The 16,891-nt window shown below is 33.9% G+C and overlaps 1 protein-coding gene across 1 annotated transcript in view; it reads right to left on the reverse strand.

Moving 5' to 3' along the window:
• The window catches only part of LOC115211772, a 412,137-nt gene that overhangs the window by 22,213 nt on the left and 373,033 nt on the right, over positions 1-16,891 (reverse strand). The window contains exons 138-144 of the mRNA XM_036503112.1: positions 14,791-14,973; positions 12,310-12,432; positions 10,400-10,588; positions 8,638-8,766; positions 6,947-7,132; positions 6,086-6,208; positions 2,195-2,374 (exon numbers count right to left, since the gene is read on the reverse strand). Of these exons, the coding sequence (XP_036359005.1) occupies positions 2,195-2,374; positions 6,086-6,208; positions 6,947-7,132; positions 8,638-8,766; positions 10,400-10,588; positions 12,310-12,432; positions 14,791-14,973 (1,113 nt within the window). The remainder of the gene's footprint in view (positions 1-2,194; positions 2,375-6,085; positions 6,209-6,946; positions 7,133-8,637; positions 8,767-10,399; positions 10,589-12,309; positions 12,433-14,790; positions 14,974-16,891) is intronic.

Below are 16,891 nucleotides of genomic sequence, written 5' to 3' on the forward strand. Positions count from 1 at the left end.
TTGCACCTAGAAAGTTACATTCTGAGGCACAAGTCTGGGCAAGGTCGTTTATAGAAGACCAGCAGTCACCCACGCATACCAGCCTCCCCTTTCCCCGCCGTCAATGTTATCCAAGGGAAAGGCAAAGGCCGATACAGCTTGGCGCCAGTGACGTTGCAGCTCAATTACCAACGTGCAAGTGGCTGAGTACTCCATAGACATGTGTACCCTTAATGTAGTTCCCGGGGAGATTCAGTGTGACACAGAGTGTGACAAGGCTGGCCCTTTGAAATACAGGTACAACAGAAACAGGAAGAAAGAGTGAGAGAAAGTTGTGGTGAAAGAATACAGCAGAGTTAACCCCCTCCCTGCCAGAGCCTCGTGGAGCTTTAGGTGTTTTACTCAATAAACACTCACAATGTCCAGTCTGGGAATTGAAACTGCGATCCTATGACTATATTTTTTTGTAATGAGATAAAAAACCAAGGCTGTGTAGATTTTAGAACATTTATAGATAGAAGGTCTTACAGCTGTTTCCATGATATTTATTATATCCCTTCATCAAAGACGGTGTGTTAGAATCGTTAAGAAATAGTTCATTTAGATAAGATATAAAATAGAGAGTGAGGTGGAGGAAAGAAAAAAAATAGATGTGAGATATGTAGGGATATTGTATTTGTAGATCCATTTTTTTAGGCAAAGAATCCAATTCCTTATGAGTAAAATCGAATAGTATTTAAAATTGGTCATTCCAAGTATAGAGTTTATACACAGTGTTATTGAATCAAAGGTTTTATTTAAAGTGACCTAAAGATAGGGGATGTATTAGTAGGGTCAAATTGAAAACAGGAATATATATATATTATATATATATATGCAGGCATGTATATAAGGTGTATGTGAAATGTATACAATGTGTATGCACCTTCAAATCAGAGACAATGATGTAAGATGTAACTGAAAGTGAATTATGAAACAGCTGTAAGCATGCAGGATTAAATTTTGTCTCTCACCTCTGGATTTTGACCTTACTAATACACTTCCTATTTTTAGGTCACTTTAAATAAAACCTTTGATTCAATAACACTGTGTATAGACTCTATACTTGGAATGACCAATTTTAAATACTATTGGATTTTACTCATAAGATATTGGAATCTTTACCTAAAAAAATGGAGCTACAAATACAATATCCCTACATATCTCACATCTATTTTCTTTTCTTTCCTCCACCTCACTCTCTATTTTATATCTTATCTAAATGAACTATTTCTTAACCATCCTATCACACTGTCTTTGATGAAGGGATATAATAAGTATCCGGCAAAACAGTTGCAAGACCATCTATCTATAAATGTTCTAAAATCTACACAGCCTTGGTTTTTTATCGCATTATGAAAAAAAATTTTATATACACGCGCTGACATATGACCAATGTGGAACCCCTTATTCACATAATCATCGAACCTGGAACTCAACTATGGTCTGTCTATAGCACTTATTCAGCATTACCTGACACCTTTGAGTCTCAATGACACCATTACCTCTCATAACCTTTCTCTCTCTCTCTCTCTCTCTCTATATATATATATATATATATATGTTGCCTTACTGGCACTTGTACTGGTGGCACGTGAAAAAACATTCAAGCGAGATCATTGCCATTGCTGCCTGACTAGCCCTCATGCCAGTGGCATGTAAAAGCACCCACTATATTCTTGGAGTGGTTGGTGTTAGGAAGGGCATCCAGCTGTAGAAACTCTACCAGATCAAGATCGGAGCCTGGTGCAGCCATCTGGTTTGCCAGTCCTCAATCAAATCGTCCAACTGATGCTAGCATGGAAAGCGGACGTTAAACGATGATGATGTTGATGATATGCAGGTATGTGTGTATATATATATATAAATGCAGGTGTGTATATAAGGTGTATGTGAAATGTATACAATGTGTATGCACCTTCAAATCAGAGACAATGATGTAAGATGCAACTGAAAGTGAATTATGAAACAGCTGTAAGCATGCAGGATTAAATTTTGTCTCTCACCTCTGGATTTTAAATGATTATACATACTTACACACACAAAACACAGTGCTTACTAAGTAACCATTATTCACTCTAAAAGAAAACTAGAAGAAGGCTTTTCAGTTTATAAAATCAAAAAGAAACAAATCACATCCTTTTTCAAATCATTGAGAATTTGTTATGATACATACCGGATTTGGTGAAGTGACACCAGTTCCAATGACAAATGTATTTACATTTTCAGTCTCTTCTATAGTAACGTTGTAGCTACTTTGTCTAAAGACTGGTTTTAGTGTTTCTTTAATATTGAATCGCAACGTTGTTGAGTTGGATTTTGGGGGTTGACCATTATCTATGGCAGTTATGATGGCCTACAATAAAAAAAAGAGAAAAACATCATATACAAGAAAGTTATCAAAGCATATTGTAAACTAGGACATGGCTTAACAAAAATGATAGAAAATGAGAGTTCAGCAGAAATATTATAAGAATATTTAATCTCATAATAATCTAGCTTAAACTTATTAAACAGGTTGCAGACAATGATGTACAATATTTTGTATCCTTAAATTCAGGAGAGTGAAAGGGTACTAATTAGGAACAATACCCCAACCTGTGCTTTGAGTTTATATGTAAAAACATTCTCACTGCAATATATTTGCTATAAGGTTGCATTTAATGTTTACATGTGCAACTGTACAATGTTTAAGTAACTTAAAATACACAGTAAGGTAGCCATAATATTAAAGGAAAGTAATTTGTATATTTGTATGTGAATGTGTGTGTTTGGGTTCATGCATAGAATTCTATGGTTAGCTATGGAGTCATTACCCCAGTCCAAATATCCTTCTTTATTTTTATTCAATGTCTCCTCACAGGAAAATTATAAGTTATACATATCATAAAAAGCATAAGTAACGAGCAGATTTTCTATGTCACATTTTGACATATGGCAAAACATTGTATTGAAGAAGACCTCCATCAAGCCAGACAAACATGAAACATGAACACAAAATTTGGCAAATGATGATAGAATAGAGAATGCTTATTCTTATCACTATGTATTCTTCCTTCTATCACTATCATCAACTGTATAATGAAGGATGACAATGCATTATATCTGGAAGCACTCCGTCGGTTACGACGACGAGGGTTCCGGTTGATCCGAATCAACGGAACAGCCTGCTCGTGAAATTAACGTGCAAGTGGCTGAGCACTCCACAGACACGTGTACCCTTAACGTAATTCTCGGGGATATTCAGCGTGACACAGAGAGTGACAAGGCTGGCCCTTTGAAATATAAGGTACAACAGAAACAGGAAGTAAGAGTGAGAGAAAGTTGTGGTGAAAGAGTACAGCAGGGATCACCACCATCCCCTGCCGGAGCCTCGTAGAGGTTTAGGTGTTTTCGCTCAATAAACACTCACAATGCCCGGTCTGGGAATCAAAACCACGATCCTATGACCGCGAGTCCGCTGCCCCAACCACTGGGCCATTGCGCCTCCACGCATTATATCTACCAATATAGTGAAAGCGGATAGGGTATATCTGTCTGTATTGAATCCTCCTATAACCCTTAGCTATCTTTATTACTAACCATCTCCTTCTCTCCTCTTACTGATGCTTCATCACTCATTAACATCTACTACATTCTCTTTCTTAACGATACCACATTTGGAAATTATGAGCAAAAACTCACACTTGTTGAATATGCCCAGAAAGTTAGAATGTCTAATAGTTACACTTCAGACGTTTTCACTTATGTAGTTTCTACTTAATATCCTTACCAACAACAATCTACTACTCCCTCAACTCTTTTCTATCCACCTCTCAGTCATGTCTCTATTCAATCTTCTTACCAACACCTATTAAGTAGCTGTGACTCTCTTTCTATCATTACTCTCTCTTATATCACATTTGCATTCTTAATACTCTGGTTCTATTCCATAACTTTCTTGTCAATTATCCTCTTGCTCTAGTTTTCTCTTTTACCTTTTCCCTATGACCAGTTCTCACTAGTTTTTGTTTTCTTTTGCCATCTTCCTTAAATGATAATAACAACAGGACACTTCCTTATGTAATGCTACCAGCAGGACACTTTGTTATGCCCACTCTTTTCCATCATCCAGTTTGAATATATATACCCAGAAAACATTGATCTATTTGCCTAGATGTCAACACAATAAGTTCTTCCTTCTCTTTACCTACATACCCTATAAGATGATTCAGAGACAGCCTCTGTCTACCACATGTATGCTAATACATATACAATATGGGCTGATGCAGTGAAAGGAACAAATTTTGATCTGGAAGACAATGTCTAAGACAAGCACTTGTCTATTTTCTATAGCACCTCTACAAGGTCCTTCCCCTAATATATTATAGGTGAGATATAGAGGAAATACTATGTTGTCTCTTTAAAACTCCCTACTATATGAAGTAGCTACCAACATGGAATAGTATAGACACAAGTCTTATACATAGTGGTCTATGAAGCCCTTGAAAATTAAATATTTGGTAACCTAGGCACAATATAAAAGGGTTACCAGGACATCTCCCTCTATAAACCTTCATCAGTACTAGGCAAACCCTATGAATGTAAAACTGATGATGATGATGATGATGATGAACAAGCAAACCAAATAGCATTGTTTTTGTTTGTTTGTTTGTTTTTAGGAATGTGACTACATCAGCTGCTATTTCTGATGGGTCATAAGTTTACTGTGTGTCTGTTTTGTGAGTGGCAGTATTTCTCCTTTCTGCAAGCCCATATATTCAAACAACACACTGTTTTACTTTTTAAAGCTATGTTTCTACCTCTACCCAGCTCCTTCTCACAGTTCTTCTTTTGCTCTCATTCCTCTTTTTAAAAAGTTTCTGAGAACATACACGAACATCACAGTAAGATAATTCCCTTTTATAGTATATAAAAACACATATCTCAAACGATCTATAGAAACCAATAAAATTATTTTGCTATTACCCTTTCATTATACAAATTATGGTGTTTGTATTTCTGTTTATTTCAATATTCTTTAATACTATAACTGTATAATAGTCTATCATTAGAAGTGGAACCCAAAATTATTTTGCCATGCAACCCTGAAATGATTTTCCCAAAAACCAAGGAACCTACAAGCCTATATTACGGACAGCCCTCACCAGTTTATTTTTAATATAACATTAAATGAAGTGAAAATCTTTTAGAAAGGGAATTTGTTCATATAATAAAATAAAACATTTAACTCATTATTCTTAAAAATGGTGAAAGGTATCATTTTATAAAATATATTTTATTAATTCTTTTGCATCTGAGCAGGTTTTCAGGTCTGTGGTTCTCCCTGTCCTGTTATATAGTTGCAAGACTTAAACACTGTCAGGGGTCTTTAGGAGTCACCTGAACTCCTTAGGTACCAGGATGCTTTACAGGATTATGGGTTAGCATTGTTCAAATTTTGTATCCAGACAAGAACAATACTCATAAACTGGGATGCATCCTGTTACTTGTATGATTTAGGGGCATCAACTCAGACTATCTGGTCACGTTGCTCGATTTTCCATGTTGGATTCTGTATATCAGGGTTCTCTTTTGTGGATCCAGCTGGAGATGATGGCTTATGATGATTGACAACATGCTACATGGTCATGGTGAATAAAGAAATAGCTCATTGTGATGGGAACTGACTGGGACACACTTCAGAAGGTTGTCAGGGATGACCCAAGCAAATACTGACATGCAGCAATACACTACAATAGTACATGTCATCATACCTTTATTGAAACACTTTACTTCATCAAATATCACAATTTTTACATGAAGCTAAGGGTTGGTTTCTCAGAACCTACTTTAGAAAACACTGTTCAGTAGCATTTGTTACTGCTTCTCTTTCTCAAATATATGCTGATTTGGCTTTTAGTTGGTTTATCAATGCCAATTAGAAGTGCAAACTTAGTAACCTAATGTACTATATCACTTTTTGATCTATAGAACAAAAGTTTTTTTTTTATTAAAAGAACAGAAAAAAACGAAACAAAACAATAACAAACAATTAGATTGTTATAATAATAAAATATAATCTTACATCAAAACGTTTCACAGTGGTTGTTGTCAGACTATTTCGCAGATATATTATACCATTTAGTGGATTGATGAAGAAAAAGTTTTGCAAGTCACTATTTCCTTGCATAACATATGTGATGTTATCCTGGAATATTGAAATAAATGACAATAAACATTTAGAATAAATAGAAACATGTTAAAATTTAATGAACAGCCTGCAAAAAACAGAAGTCATGCTGATGTTTTCTAGAAATAATGAAATTGTGCTACATGTGATTACTACTGACTAGAAATTTTAATAACTTTAGTAAGTAAAAAAATTAATTAAAAATAAATAAATATGTTTATTCTATATATCATTTTCTTTATTACTTAATTTCATACTCAAACAGCTAATCCAGCCAAATATTTTAAAGAAATGGTTATCGCCCTTGTATTAACAGTTTATCAAGGAAAATCACATATTTAAAAGCAAATAGAGCATAAAAGGGATCTTTTTTTTTTTTGTAGTGTTACATAATTTTTTCCAGGGCATAATTGCGTGTTATTAAAGTCAAATGACATTTGACCGTATAAGTCTGAATTTCAGAGAGGAAAGAGAAACAGACCAAATGACAGCAGTTTCCTTGTTTTTACTAGCAAACTCAACTATTGCATGAGAGTTCTCTCTAATTGTCTTTATTTCAATTAATTTTGAAAATAACGAAAAAAATAATTAAAATAACTTTGTTTTTATTAAATAAGTTGGTGTTTAAAACAAAAATTAGCATGAATTTTTGATGGAAGGTATTTTAACTTATATCAATTTAAGACAGACAGTTTGTATTGGGCATGTGGATATTAAAAAGGTAAAGTTACAAGTGAAAAGAAAAAATAACGTTACCCGGTCATTATCAATTGCAGAGACTTGAGTGACAGCACTGTTGACACCCTGGTTATCTGGAACATCAATTACATTATTGACTGGAGCAATAAAATATGGACCAGAAGGATTGCGATCCACTTTTACTCTGATAGTTGCATAGCCTTTTTGAGATGGTTTACTCACATCATAGGCTGCCAGACGAATCTAGAATCACAAAAGAAACAAGGGAAAGGTGAAAAAAAAAATATAAATAAGTTCTCTTTGCAACTAAGTATCTGCAGGTTCAATCCCACTATGTGACACAAGGAGAGTAGTATGTATTCTTTTACTCTTTTACTTGTTTCAGTCATTTGACTGCAGCCATGCTGGAGCACCACCTTAGTTGATGAAAATTATTTGAAAGTCTATCATTTATATGTGCATGTGTGTGTGAATGTTCATATCTTTTATTCTTTTACTTGTTTCAGCCATTTGACCGCAACCATGCTGGGGCACCACCTTGAACATTTAGTCAAATGTATCGACCCCAGTACTTATTATTTTACTCTGTTGGTCCCTTTTGCCAAACCACTAAATTACAAGGACTACAAGGATGTAAACACACCAGCAGTTTGGGGGACAAACACAGACACAATGAAATACACACACACACACACATATGTATATACAACGGGTTTCATCAATATATATCTACCAAAACCACTCACAGGGCTTTAGTCAGCCTGAGACTATGGTAGAAAATTGAACCCTGAACCATGTAGTTGAGAAGCAAGCTTCTTACCACACAGCCATGCCTGCATCTGTGTATTTGTGTAAACTGGTTAAGATAGTATATCAAGTTGTGTCTGTATACATCAAAAGGCAATTCAACCATTCAATAAATATAAATTTCCCACCCTTTAACTGCAAAGCTAAATTTCATTGTTAATCCATAATGATGTTAAGGATTTTCTTGATGTATCTCAACAAAAGATAAATTCAAAGATGGCAATCCTCAATAAAAGATACAATGGTAAATAAAATGTTTTCCACAGTTAAGGGTGATAAAAATTTTGGGTGGATATTTCTGATTTCTGCAATAAAGGACCTAAAATAAGTATAAGTTTTAAACTGAAATATGTACTGGGTTTGGTAATGATCATAGCTGCAGTTCAATAACTGAAACCAGCGAAAAGGGTCAAAGGAAAACTGTTTTGAGAAGCTTTGTGAAATTGGTTGCTCTTTTTCTTATTGTTTTGGAAGCTGTACTGGAGAAGAAAAATATACTTTCTGGCAAATGTAAAGCTTGTTCATTCATATAATTTTGAATTAATTATATATTATCTCATAGATTTGAGATTTTGATGATGTTATTGTCTATATTTAGAATGATATTTTGAGAATAGGTGTGAGAGTAAATTTGAACATAAAACAGGTGGCATATTTGGGCCCAATATGACCAGTTTAAATGCTAAAGGGTCAAACTTTATTTTTTTCAGAAAAAGTAAAAATCAAATTTTAATTAGTATAAAACAAAAGAAACACTAAAATGCCTTAATTAATGTAATGAATGAAAAACAGATGAATTAATTTGGCTATAGAAAATATAGAGAAGAGGAAAGGTGGTTTAGCAAGATTATAGAAACACAGACATACTTATAAAAATAGTGACATACATAAAAGGAATTTCAAAGAGACATAACTATACAGAAGCAAATATATATACTTACAATATAAGTTTCTGTTAAAAGAGCATCAGTTTTCAGTGAGCGCTTAATACGAATAGAACCAGTATTTTCATTTACAGAAAAGAATATTGAAGATGGATAATTTCCAACGATTTCATATTTATAAGTTCTCTGAAAATAGAAAATAATATTTTTTGTTAATGGGAAGAGATTAAAAGTAAAAATTTTATATAAAAACTAACAATACTAAGGCGTAGGAGTGGCTGTGTGGTAAGTAGCTTGCTAACCAACCACATGGTTCCGGGTTCAGTCCCACTGCGTGGAATCTTGGGCAAGTGTCTTCAGCTATAGCCCTGGGCCGACCAATGCCTTGTGAGTGGATTTGGTAGACGGAAACTGAAAGAAGCCTGTCGTATATATGTATATATATATATATATATATATATGTGCGTTTGTGTGTCTGTGTTTGTCCCCCTAGCATTGCTTGACAACCGATGCTGGTGTGTTTACGTCCCCGTTACTTAGCGGTTCGGCAAAAGAGACCGATAGAATAAGTACTGGGCTTACAAAGAATAAGTCCCGGGGCCAATTTTCTCGACTAAAAGGCGGTGCTCCAGCATGGCCGCAGTCAAATAACTGAAACACGTAAAAGGGTAAAAGAGTAATACACACCCACAGACACATACATGCTTACACACACACACACATATAAATATATATATATAAATATATATATATAATATATATATATATAATATATATATATATATATATACATAAACATACATATACCTATATATACACATGCATACATGCATACATACAGACAAACACATACACATACATATATATATACATACATTGTGGTTGTGCTGTGTGATGGGGTGTGGTTTGTGTGTTGATGGGACGGCTATCATCTGTCGAGATGAAGCAATTACATATATACACAGATATATATTGTGATGATGCATAACCCAGAGGTTAGGGTGTTGCACCCACGATTTCTAGACTGGGTGATGTATTGTGTTCTTGAGCAAAACTTCATCTCATGTTCCTCTGCAATCTCTTCAACACCTGACATGTGGTACACTGTGAACCTGTTCAGGCAATGTTGATTTGGAGTGAGTGAGCTAATGCATGATACATACATTTAATCTCTATAAACAAATCACGATGTATATCTAACAGTGTGTAGTTGGTGCAGTTGAAATGTGCATAAATTCAGAAAAGAATGCTGTAAATAACTGTTTGATAAATTTATGGATGTAAAGAAATCTCTATTTTCCTTATTATTGATCTGTTCCATTATACTTTTTATGTATATAGCATGGACTCTATTGAATGTATGAAACAATTATGAACTATTCCATTACACTCTTTATTATAAAAAAATTCTTTTTGATAAGGTTCGTTATTTCAAGAACCGAAACATGTAAAAATTAAAATTTATTTAATATAGTAGCATTTTCAAACTTTTTTTTACAAATATATATATATATATATATATATATATATATATATGGAGAGAGAGAGAGAGAGAGAGAGAGAGATAGATAGATATACATGCATACATATATGTACATATATATACATATATACATACACAAATACACCTGGTTGAACATTTCAAATATGGATCCAGAGGTTATGGCTCATTTCTAGAAGATATATATATCCATATACACAGCAGGAGGAAATGAGTGAAAGAGAGACAGACAGACAGACAGACAGAGAGAGACAGAGACAGACAGAGATAGAAAGACAGAAAGACAGAAAATGCTATCAGTATCTTTTGTTGTCTTACCGGTGGAATTCCTGTGTCCTTGACTGTTGCAGTCGTCACAACTTCAGTAACTGGCTCAGAGTCCAAAATATTAACTTCGTAATCAGGATTGATAAATTGTGGGATGTCAGTTGAGTCTTTCACCTGTATTATTACTGGTTCACTGGTACTTATAGGGGGTTCGCCATTATCTGTTGCTGTCACAGTAAACTGCAAGAAAGAATTCAAGCCCATGATTACTTCTTAATTAGGCACAAGGTTAACAAACTGAGGAAAGGATTCCATCAAATAAACATTATATTTTACAAGTACTTTATTTTATCAACCGCAGAATAATGTAAGTTAAAGTTGACTTTAGCAGGATTTGAACTCAGTATATAGAAAACCATAACAAATTACTGCAAAAACATTTTGTTCGACTCTCTAATGAATCTATCAAACCATCACACTTGAAAAAAAATGTACTCATTTTACGACTAGGTGCAAAACTTAATGACATGTGTCTAGTGAGTATATATATGTATATATATATATATATATATATATATATATATCACCGTGATCACCGTGACCGACCAGGCTATCAGATGTTGCTACACATCGCTGGTCACAATGTGCTTCGCATTGTTTTAGCCTCAAACGACGCAACCCTGCTGGCTAAGCGAGCAGGCCAACAGAAGAAAGAGTGAGAGAAAGTTGTGGCGAAAGAGTACAGCAGGGACCTGCCGGAGCCTCGTAGAGCTTTAGGTGTTTTCGCTCAATAAACAGTCACAATGCCCGGTCTGGGAATCAAAACCGCAATCCTATGACCGCAAGTCCACTGCCCTAACCACTGGGCTATTGCGCCTCCACATATATACATATATATATATATATATATATATATATATATAGCAACATAAACATCATTATCATCATTTACCATCACATATCTATTTATCTATCTATCTATCCCACACTCTCACTCCCCCTCTCTCTCTCATATACATATATATATATATTATATATATATATATATATATATATATATCACCGTGACCGACCAGGCTATCAGATGTTGCTACACATCGCTGGTCACAATGTGCTTCGCATTGTTTTAGCCTCAAACGACGCAACCCTGCTGGCTAAGCGAGCAGGCCAACAGAAGAAAGAGTGAGAGAAAGTTGTGGCGAAAGAGTACAGCAGGGACCTGCCGGAGCCTCGTAGAGCTTTAGGTGTTTTCGCTCAATAAACAGTCACAATGCCCGGTCTGGGAATCAAAACCGCAATCCTATGACCGCAAGTCCACTGCCCTAACCACTGGGCTATTGCGCCTCCACATATATACATATATATATATATATATATATATATATATATAGCAACATAAACATCATTATCATCATTTACCATCACATATCTATTTATCTATCTATCTATCCCACACTCTCACTCCCCCTCTCTCTCTCATATACATATATATATATATTATATATATATATATATATATATATATATATATATAGATAGATAGATAGATAGATAGATAGATAGATAGATAGATAGATAGATAGATAGATAGATGAATATATATTTTTTCTTGCTACGCATATTTATTACAGAGTTTTTCAGACACACACACATATATACACACATACACACACACATATATAAACATGTTTGTGTTTATTTTTGTGTTTTTCCACCACCACCACCACCACCACCACCACCACTTGACATCTATTGCTGGTCTGTTTATGTCTTTGTAACTTAGCAGTTTGGCAAAAGAGACCGACAGAATAAGCACAGGGCTTTAAAAAATATCCATTGGAGTTGATTTGTTTGACTAAACCCTTCATGGTGGCACCCTGTCATGGCCACAGTGCAATTACTGAAACAAGTAAAAGATTAAAAAATTTTTTTTTAATGAAAAGAAATCAAGAAATACTTACTCGGATTGTTGTAGGGGCCAGTCCTTTTAGGGACTTAATGAGTATGAGCTTTCCATTTAGGGGTAACACCAAGAAATATTGCTGAGCAGTAGACTCATTGCTTATTTTGTAAGTGATTTGATCCTATGAAAGTAGATATTGAAGTTTTAAAATAAGTAGATATAAATAAAACATTGAAAATATAAATAACTTACCAGGCATCACATGCAGTTCAACAAGGACCACTACCCACTTGTCATTCCTTTGTCTTCTTCCCCCATAATATTATCCATAATTCCATTTATCCATAATTACTTTTATCCACCCTGTTTTCATTTTCCATGACATGAGAGAAAACTAAAAGATAAACCTCTTCAGACACAGCATACACATAAAATATGCATATTCTTTTCTACTCTAGGCACAGGGCCCAAAATTTTGGGGGAAGGGGCCAGTCGATTAGATCGACTCCAGTAAACAACTGGTACTTAATTTATCGACCCTGAAAGGATGAAAGGCAAAGTCAACCTCAGTGGAATTTGAACTCAGAATGTGAAGACAGATGAATAAAATATTGATTAAATAATGATGAGCTGCTAAAAAGCACAAATATACAAATTAAGCTGTCTACTGTGATGAAAGCCTAATTCATGTATTCTTTGTATAGTAAATGAATATTCTGTACTACCAATTAGAGGAAGACATTAGTTATGTCTGCTCTGATGAGTGGTCAACTGATAGTGAAATGGGCCTGCAAGAAATCCCCTTTCCGATCTATTTTTTCAGCAAATCATTGAAGGAATATGTTTGAATTCATATTTCTTTCATAGCTAGGTATTCTAATACTTAAATAATACTATTTTAGCTTAGTTAAAATATGTTGTTGACATATTTTAACATCTAAAGACAAATTCATCCCCCTAAGAGTTCACCAGGGAAGATACTGAACAACTAAGGTGTTTTTACACCTACCATAATTGAGAATTTATTCACCATAATAGATGCTGTGAATTTACCTTTAGATGTTAAAATGTGTCAGAAACATATTTTAACCACCCTAAAGTACGTTTGTTTCTCATCACTACTTAGTACTGCTATTTCTCTAAAGCGATTGTTTTTTATTTAGATTTTAGCTCCTTAGTTAGGATTATGATGGAGTACAGTCATTATCGTTAAAATGAATCCCACCATAGAAGGAAGGTTTTTATAGTAACTTCAACAACTGATATAGCCCTTAGTGCCTTGAAGATCTGAACATTCTCCTGCTGCATGAACCTGTACATAAACTAATACAGACACAGGCACATATTATGCAAATGCTTGTATATTCATCAGAACAATGAAATGCAAAGTCAACTTCAGCATGATACACATTCTTAAAATGAAGCATGTTATCTAAAAACCACAAGGTATTTTGCCTGATTTTCCATCAATTTTGCTCTTCGCCATCCAATAGCAGCAATGATTGTCACAAACATTGTCACAAGGGTGAAGCAGATTGACTTCAGTATTTGAGTGGTCTTTATTTCATTGATTTGAACAGAATACTTTGTGGATTGAACAACAAAACTGCCCCAAACAGAATGTAAAAAGATGACATAAAATATTATTTCTAAGGTCAGAAATTAAGTTGATGGTCACAAAAAGCAAGGCATTTTTTGACACTACCATAATGTATTTTGTCTTCTGACATTTCTGCAATCTACTACGTTGTAAAGATCATCATAGACACACACACACAGACAAAACACAAACCATGTATCTATTGTTTGTCAGAGAACTACCCTATTTACTTCACAATATAGAGCCTAAGCAACAGTTGTGGTAGTAATTCTGCTGCTACACAATATTGATGTTGTAATTGGTATAATTAAGCTTCCTACTGAACTGCAATTTGGGATCTAGCATGATGAGCATTTTTTTTTTTGTCCCTTCTGTAAAATAGTATTTATCTGCTGTTCATGTTTGTTCCTATATTGCTAAGCCAAACAAATAGGTTTTCTGTACTGCATGCACTCTTAAATTAACATCTAACTTTCCAAAGTTTGCTCTCAAATTTCTTTTTTGTTACAGTTTTCAAGGTCCCAATGATAATTGGTAAGATTGTGATTGCATCAACTTCTTTGTTCTAACATTCAAGGATTTCATACTCCATGTCAGTATAAAATACTAATTTTCCTTTTACCATTTTATGATTCTAGCATCATACGTAGTTTCTTCATCTTTCAACAACTACAATATCCATCATCATAATAATCATCATCATCATCAACATCATTACTATTATTATCATTATCATCATTGTTGTTATTTCTGCTATGACAATGCCACAAAAGAAGATTAAACTGATCCAAATAGTCAAGTTGTAATTATGTTATCAACAAAAAGAAAAGCTGGATCCAATCTGATTTGCACTTCAAACATAAAACGAGGATTTCGGTTACAGCAATAGTATAAAATATATCATTATACAAACTATTCTGAAAAGAAACTTGCTCTTACCCCTCCAGAATCAATTGCTTGGAATTGTATAATTTCAGAGGTTACATCAATATTAGGATCAACACTTCTCGTAAATGGTTTATTTGTAAATATTGGACCCTGCGTGTTTCGATTAACATATATGGTTATAATATCTATGACTCTCTTGGATGGTACAGCTGAATCATAGACAGCAACTCGTAACTGCAATAGATAAAATTTGACATCATAAGATCAAACAAAAGATAAAGGTAAATTCCACGCCACTAAGTTTCCTTATATGCTGTCATAACTTTGACATAGTCAGATATGGCACATCCAAATTCTCTGTACATTCATTCTCACACATACATGTACACATACACAGGCACCAACATATACAGCAACACTCACACAAGCGTTATATATATATATATATATAATTCAAAATGTGACCACGTGTGTACCGTTGGCGATTTTTTTCCTCCATCTTCCCTTCTCTGGATCTTTCCTTTTCCTATGTTTCTGATGAAGAGCTCCACTCGAAACATAAAACCTTCCTTCTTCCCTTCCTTCCTGAGCATCCAATAATACTATATTTGTTCCATGTCCTCCCGTTGTTGTGTTTTCTCTTTGTGTTTTCATGTTTGGATTAACTTTATATATATATATATATATATATATATACACATACAGACATATGCACACACTTAGACTCAGATTCATATACATGAAACAATTCGGTGTCACTCTGACGTAATTATATACAGTCTCAGATGTAAGAACTGAGCATTTATAAACAATATCTATGAGACACTTATTTTCTAGAGGACATTCAGTTAGTCTTCTACAACTCCACATATGCAACTTCCCTATCAAAGTATTGGGTCTAATTTCTGTGTCTTGGCTGGTTATTATTATTCGAATCAGTATTTTCGCTAATCAATCCACTATATAGAACATTTTGGAATTATTTTAGTAAAACTATATCCATATGTTGGTTGTATTATATGTATCCACATAAAACATAGATACATGTATACATACCAGTATGTGTACATTCCAGTACATAAGGAAATATATATATATATATATATATATATATATATATGCATATGTAGTTATGTACAATCATTTTTATCTTTGTATATATTTATGGTAGATGTATATCTTTTATCTTTTACTTATTCCATTCATTAGACTGTGCGACTTTGCTAGGGCAGTACCTTCAATAATGTTTTTAGTCAAATGAATCAACCCTAGTACTTTTTTAATTTTGTTTTTTTTTTTAACCTGACAGTCATTCTGTCAATCCCTTTTGCCAAGCTGCCAAGTTACAGGGGTGTAAACACAGCAACAACGGTTGTTGAGCAGTTGTGTGGCACAAACACGGACACAAACATAAGACAAAGAAGCCTATCATATACATATATATATATATATATATATATATAATATATATATATATGTATAAGAAAGGTTTCTTTCAGTTTCTATCTCCCAATTTCATTTACAAAGCTTTGGTCAATCCAAGGCAGTTGTAAAAGACACATACCAAAGTGCCATGCAGTGGGACTGAACCCAGAACCATATGGATGAAAAGCAAGCTTCTTACCACACAGCCATGTCTGCACCTATATAAATATGTATTTATATTGATATTTATTATTATTATTATCTAAATGAATGCCTATATATATACACAAACTACCTTTGTGTATATATTTTTATGTACATATCTCATTGTATATACTTCGCTATATATAAATGTATGTAGATGTCTGTAGGAATATTTTTGTATATAAGTATGTAAATTTTATAATGAAGTACTTACATGATTGTTTACATGTAGTTATGTTTACTTCATAAATTATGAGAATTACATTTATTTATTTATTCAGTTGTACTTGTAAAGTACATGCAGGAACATTGAAATCCATCTCTGTATTTGTGTATATATTATACATATAAATTTAGGTGTGTATGTATGAGTATATATGTTGTGGGTGTCTGTGTGTATGTCAAGCGATGGGATGGGGACAAACACAGACACAAAGACACACACACATAAATATATACACACGCAGACACACACACGTGTGTGTGTGTATGTGTATATATATATATATATATATATATATAT

This window comes from Octopus sinensis, linkage group LG5 (genome assembly GCF_006345805.1).
Source record: "Octopus sinensis linkage group LG5, ASM634580v1, whole genome shotgun sequence".
Taxonomy (NCBI): Eukaryota; Metazoa; Mollusca; class Cephalopoda; order Octopoda; family Octopodidae; genus Octopus; species Octopus sinensis.